At 28.0% G+C, this 7,353-nt stretch overlaps 1 protein-coding gene across 1 annotated transcript; it reads left to right on the top strand.

Annotated features, from left to right (window-relative positions):
• Nucleotides 1–1,424: 1,424 nt before the first annotated feature.
• On the top strand, nt 1,425–3,798 carry LOC111882391 (zinc finger BED domain-containing protein RICESLEEPER 2-like). The gene is made up of 5 exons (XM_042901559.1): nt 1,425–1,758; nt 2,103–2,702; nt 2,839–3,025; nt 3,110–3,692; nt 3,763–3,798. Exons 1-5 carry the CDS (start codon nt 1,425–1,427, stop codon nt 3,796–3,798), a joined length of 1,740 nt encoding a protein of 579 aa, XP_042757493.1.
• The last annotated feature ends 3,555 nt before the right edge of the window (nt 3,799–7,353 follow it).

Below are 7,353 nucleotides of genomic sequence, written 5' to 3'. Positions count from 1 at the left end.
TCTATAATAGACGTTTCAGTTGGTTTCTGGTTTCTAACACGTAATTTGGTGTCTGGTGAGATGTTTAGTCCATAAACCATTTAATTCAAACATGAATCTATAATTTCATGTCAAATGACCATTTTACCACTGTCTTCTCTATATTTATTTTTCCAAATCATTTTCAACAAACCAACTAATAAAACAAATTAAAATAACAAAATCAAAACCCAGTTTTAATAAAAATCAAAATCAAAATCAAATTTGAGATACTCAGGACATCCTTAATTGGGTTTCGATTTTGATAGTAGCTAGCAAATGATTTTCAAATCAAATATTATTTTTATCTAAAATTTCGAAAGCCAAGATAGTTCATTCTAGAGTGGTGGGTTACGCCATGGGAGGAGATGCTGCGCTTTGTGGGCTTGAGCCCATATAGCTGTTTACCTCCAAATTAATAAAAAAGAATTAGTTTGTATTAGGGCTGTAAACGAATTGAACGTTCGGTGAACAGTTCGTGAACCGTTCGGCGGAAAGTTCGTTTATGTTCGTTTATTTAATAAACGAACGAACATGAACAAGATATCTGGTTCGTTTAGTTAAACGAACGAACATGAACAATGCTCTTGTTCGTTTGTTTACGTTCGTTCCTTTACATTCGTTTATTTATGTTTGTTTACGTTCGTTCATTTATGTTTGTTTATGTTCGTTTATGTTCGTTTGTCTATTCATAATTATTCGATTATATATATATATATATATATATATATATATATATATATATATATATATATATATATATATATATATATATATAATCAAATATTGATTACTTAGATTTGTGTACATGCAATAAAGTACTCTAGTGAATTAGTGGTAGGTTTAAAAAAGAAAAATGATTTTTTTTTGTAAAAGTGTCTAAGTTAAGGGACCATTGGTTACAAGTGTTTAAAAGTAACATGGCTAATTTTGATTAAAAGAATCAGGTCAAAATATTCATTACGCTCTTTTGTCTTCGTCAAATTCGTTAGGGTTTGCTTCCTCATACGTCGTCTCCGCATCAGACGAGACGATCATATTTGTTTTCAAGCCGTCTACACCTCAAACGATAGAAATTCGTCACGAGACCATCAGACTTCAGGTCACCCCGCTTTTGGACTTCTTGTGAGCATCTATCATAGACCATCGTCTCGTACTCTGTTTTCGACTTCGACTCAGACATAGGCGGTTTCATCAGCAGGTAAACATCTACTGAAGCTTTTTAAGCTCTATAATTATGTTGGTTATTTTTTTTAACACTTCCATGATAAGATTTGATTATTATTGCATGGTAGATGTCCGATGTTTCTTGTAATCGACCGCCTCTTTTTGATGATGACCAGTATTTAGACTCACACTCGCCATTCGAATCGACATAATTTGAATCAAGTACAAACACTCTAGTGATGGAAGACACTCCTTGTCCTGATGTTATTGTTATTACAGCTGATGATGGAGATGTCGATATAGCTGCAACAATGGATGACCTTGCTGGTGGTACAGCACAAGCAAATGCAGCTAACAATGAAGAACAAATTCCATTTACTAAAAGAAAACGGAAAAAGACTTCAGAAGTTTGGGAACATTTTCGTGATATTAAGTTGGAGGACGGAACAGAAATGTGTGAATGTATCCACTGTAAAGAAAAAATAAAGAAACTTAAAGAAGGAACAACCACACCATTGCTTAGGCATGTTGCGAAAGATTGCCCGATTTTAAAAGGAAAACGAGAAGTACAAGGTCAGTTAAATTTAAAGATGTTTCCAGGAAAGTCAGATGCTTCGTCAATGGTTAGAACTTGGAAATTTGATAATGCTAGGATGTGAGAGGTTATTTCTCATATGCTTATGGTCCACGAGTTGCCTTTTAACTTTGTTGAGTATGATTTGTTTAATGTGGTAATGAAAGAAGCTAATCCCGCGTTTAACAAGATATCGCGTGCATCAATTAGAGAAGATTGTATTTCTAGTTATGGAATTGCAAAAAAAAGAGTTCAAATAATGTCAACTGAGTGAGCATCACTACTAATATGTGGACATCAGGTCAAAATATTCATTACATGGTAGTGACATGTCATTTTGTAGATTCTTATTTTAAGCTTCATAAAAATATCTTGAGTTTTGTTGATGTGCCTCCACCTTATTCCGGAGTATGTATATATGATTCTCTCTTTAAGTGTCTAAAAGAGTGGAATATTGAAACAAAGGTTGCTACGTTAACGGTGGATAATGCTAGAACTAATGATGTAGTGGCTAAGAAGTTGAGGGAAAACTTGAATCTTCAAGAAAAACTTGTTCTTAGTGGAACGTTGTTCCATGTACGATGTTGTGCGCATATACTTAATTTGCTTGTTCAAGATGGTCTAGCAGAAATTGAACCTATTATTCACAATGTTCGTGAAAGTGTGAAACATGTGAATGCGTCCCCGGGTCAATTGCATATCTTTAGTGAGCTAGCTAAACAACTTTCAATGTCAAAGAAGCATTTGATTCAAGATGTTTCTACTCGATGGAATGCTACATATGCTATGTTGTCTAATGCTTTGGAGTTCAAAGAAGTGTTAGTAAATTATGCCGATCAAGAGTCCACATATAAAAATTTGCCAAGTGATGAAGATTGGAAGAAAGTTGAAGATGTTTGCTCTTTTCTAGCACTTTTTGAGGAAACTACAAAAATCATTTTAGGTATTATTTATTTTTATATGTTTTGGTTTAATAATCACTTTTAGATTAAAAACTAGTCCGATGCCTATATCATACATCTATGTTTATTTTGACTAAAAAACAATCTGATGCATATATGTAAGTTTATTTTTTATAGGTTCTGAATATCCTACATCCAACTTATTTCTTAGCGAGTTGTTTGGAATAAAGGAAGCTTTGGATGCAGTAGCTTTAGATGGAAGTGAATATATGAAATCAATGGCCATTAAAATGAAGACAAAATTTGACAAATATTGGGGTGATTGTAATTTTTTGATCTCAATTAGTGCGGCTTTGGATCCAAGGTATAAAATGAATTTAGTTGAGTTATTTGGTTTTATTTGATGTTTTTTTTTTTTTAATTTTAATTGTTACTCTTTTTGTACCAGGTATAAAATGAAATTGATCGACTTCTATTTCAGGGCCATATATTCTGACAATGAGGCTCCTCGACAAATGCAAATAGTTCGGGATACTTTGTATCTATTATTCGAAGAGTATGTTGATGCCCATAAAGCATCGGTTGTTGCTTCATCAAGTAGTGGAACAAACAGTGGTGTTGCCACTCCCAAGAATAGTTTTGCTTCGTTAACCGGACGATTGGGTAGAGGTCTTAAAACTGGGACAACTAAATATGATCAACATATTAGAAGTGTCGATAGTTTTACTGCTTCAAAATCAGAACTTGATACTTATTTAGAAGATGGAGTTTACATTGGTGAACCAGGTGCAGATTTTGATGCATTGGCATGGTGGAAAGAGAACAATTTGAAGTTTAGAATTCTTTCCAAAATGGTTGCCGATATCTTGGCAATTCCGGTCACTACTGTTGCGTCCGAGTCTGCTTTTAGTGCTGGTGGGAAGGTTATTGATCCACATCGTTGTTCTTTAGGAAGAAACATGGTAGATATGCTTATTTGTGGAGCTGATTGGTACAGACATTATTATGGGTTAGAGAGAAAGAAAAACAAGGTATATTTCTTATTATTAATTTTTTAATATTATGGATTTATTGAGCTAATAAATTTTTGGTGTGTAATAGAAAAATGAGGATATTGTAACTATTGAACTACCTTGAGGACGAAGATGATAATTGATGTTCTTGATGGTAAATGTAAATAAATTGTTTATACTTTAACGCTAATTACTTTTTTACTTTTTGATATAACTTTAATAATTTTGATATGTTTTATGTTTTTTTGTTAGTAGAATGGATGTTGAATTGAAAGGATGGATGTTGGATTGAAGGATCGGCTAGAAGGGAAATGGTTTTTTGGTCTTTTTGAAGTATTATTTGGTTATTTTTGTATGGAATGGCAAACAACTAAGTAAAACTTTATTGTAGTGTTATGTTTTTGGCGAACAACTAAGTAGAATGTTATTATTGTATGGAAATATTGAAGACGTGTTTGTTTTCATTTAAGTTCATGGTTGTTTATCTATGTTCGTTTAAGTTTGTTTGTGTTCGTTCATATATGTTCATTTAAGTTTGTTTGACTTTGTGTTCGTTTATGTTTGTTTGTGTTCGTTTATGTTCGTTTGTGTTCATTTATGTTCGTTTATCAACTAAACGAACGAACATAAACGAACACGAACACAATAAATTGATTAACGAACGAACACGAACATAAAAAGTTAGTTCGTTTAGTTGTTTGTGTTCGTTTGTTGTTCGGTTAAAGTTAAACAAACGAACACGAACAAGCCTCTATTCATGTTCGTTTACAGCCCTAGTTTGTATGATAGATGCAACATATATATTTTAACTAGGCGAATGCCCGTGCGTTGCGCAGAAGTATCTATATAGCTGAAATCTTTAAAAATATATGTTTTTTTTAAATATAACAATAATGTCGTTGTTAAATTTGATATAATAATTCGTATATTAAGTTGATATAGTATATTGATTATTTTGAATTATATGATAATATATACATCTATTAATACTGCATAATCTCAATCTTTTGAATGACCTCTACCTGTGGGTTACTCATGAATAAAATTAAATATAATATATGGTTTAATATTATTTATAGTTGTTGTTATTCTTAATTCATTTTTAAAATTTATTTGCTTAACGTTTTAATTTCTATCAGTGTAATTATTTAAAACATGAAACAAATTTTTTTTATTTTAAAGGTAACAATATAATCATTTATATAAAGTTATTTTTAACTATTGTTATTGTAAGTTAATGTAAACAATTTATTTCAAAACTTTTAACGATTTTGAAAATATAAATATTTTAGTGAATTGATATTACAATTTAGTTTTTTGCATTTAGCACTACAATTTATCACTTTTCACTATTTACAAAATATTATTTGGGTTTTTTTAAGTGGAACTGAAATTTATATTGAAGTTGACACTGTAATGTTATATTTAAATTAACAATTTAAGTATTTTGTCCATACAGTTCAAAAGTTGTAACTTTAAACTGATAATGGTTTACATACAACAACATATTAAATCTAATCAATTAAGTATAATATGTTAAAAGTTAAAGATATAACTTTATAAGTAGAAGTAAAAATATTATTATAATATTAAAATTTAGTTTATTTTTTATTACACTTTAGGTTTGATACTTATTTATATTTATTAACCAATTTATAATCATTATTAGAAAGACACTACAATTTATCACTTTTAACTATTTACAAAATATTCTTTGGGTTGTTTAAGTTGAACTAAATTTTATATTTAAGTTAATCCTGTAAGGTTATATTTAAATTAACAATTTAAGTATTTTATATAAATTGATCAAAAGTTGTAGCTTTAAAACGATAATAGTTATATACAACATATTAGACCTAATCAATTAAGTATAGTATGTTAAAAGTTAAAAACAAACTTTATAAGTAGAAGAAAATATATTTTTTTAATATTGAAATTTAGTTTATATATAATTACACTTTAGATTTGATATTTATTTAACCTTATTAATCAACTTATAATAATTATTAAAAAGAAATTGAAATGTCATGGACGTTTCAAATGAATGTGATAAAAGGAAATAATACATGAGAGTTTCAAATGAATGCGGTTCAAGAAAAAATACAAGCTTTATAAGTATATATAATGATGGTATAAACCATATTAATTATTGCGTTCTCTTTTATTTTTGTATTCATATATTTAGTTGGTTGTTTGTTGTTTGTGAACCAAACATAAAATTTGATGGCATTGAAGTGGTTGAAATCTCAAATTTAAGGTCTATGTCGAGCTACCAGTTGTCTAAGAATTTTTTAGAATGATAGGCTCCAGCTTATGGTTGAAGCATGTATGATTCGATCTTCAGGCAACTCCTTTTTGGAATGCTTAATATACATATTTTTAAATGAACAGGACTAGACCACCTTGATGACGGATTGGTGATTACTATTAGGGATATTCATCTCAAATATTTTCTAAAAAGATATTTGAAAAATACCATATTTTGAACATTTTAGATTTTACACTAATAACCATCAAACTGAAAAATTCATAATTTTCTAATTGGACGTGAATTTTCAAACTAATTTTTTTTAATAGAAAGTAATGTCGAAAATTGCACCATATTACATGGGTCAATGTATACAAATACATCAAACCGATATATTTGTATCACTATTTTATAACCCGTAGAAACTACGGTAATACAATTAATTAAAATTTTAAAATAAAAATTAAAAATTGTTAAATAAATATGTGAAATTATATCACTTTACAATTTGTATTAAGTTTATTTTAATATTTATTCTAATATTATTAATATAATGTAATTAGAGTGGGAAATTTAAAATTTAAAATTTGAAATGGAAAATCAGTAGGTTACAAATAGCATGCATTAATTAGGAGATATAATATGGTGACACATAGCAAAATAAGAATAAAATATGCATTAATTAAGATGGTTAATAAGATGACACATGTCAAAAGGAGAATAAAACTATTCTTGTATTAGATAAAAAGATTATTTTCGAGCATATTTTTCCCTTTTTGGAATTTAATTTTTAAAATATGTCCCATCCTATTGGAAAATTAACATTCTTTTTAAGAAAATATATAGCGTGATACATAAAATTTTATGTAAACAAAAAAATTTGTTTGGTATGTGTTTAAAATATCAAAATTATATCATTTTTGAGACTCAAGTGTACATATCTCAATATGCATAACAAACAATTATATATATATATATATATATATATATATATATATATATATATATATATATATATATATATATAGAGAGAGAGAGAGAGAGAGAGAGAGAATTAGGTTCAAATGTTTTCAAATGTTTTCACTATCTATTGTGTGCATGTATGACTGATTCTGGACTAATAATTTTAGTTATTTTAAGAAAGTAATTAATATATATTAAATGCTGAAGATGTAATTAATATTCATTATATCTTCAACATGTAATATGCATTAATTACTTTCTTAAAATAACTAAAATGATTGGTCCAGAATCAATCATACATGCACACAATAGATAGTGAAAACAAAATAATCTAACCTTATATATATATATATATATATATATATATATATATATATATATATATATATATATATATATATATATATATATATATATATATATATATATATATATATATATATATATATATATATATACTTGTTAAAA

The sequence above is a fragment of the Lactuca sativa genome, chromosome 4 (assembly GCF_002870075.4).
Source record: "Lactuca sativa cultivar Salinas chromosome 4, Lsat_Salinas_v11, whole genome shotgun sequence".
In the NCBI taxonomy this organism is placed as follows: domain Eukaryota; kingdom Viridiplantae; phylum Streptophyta; class Magnoliopsida; order Asterales; family Asteraceae; genus Lactuca; species Lactuca sativa.
Note: the sequence above shows the minus strand (reverse complement) of the source record. Positions and strands in the feature narration are given on the sequence as shown.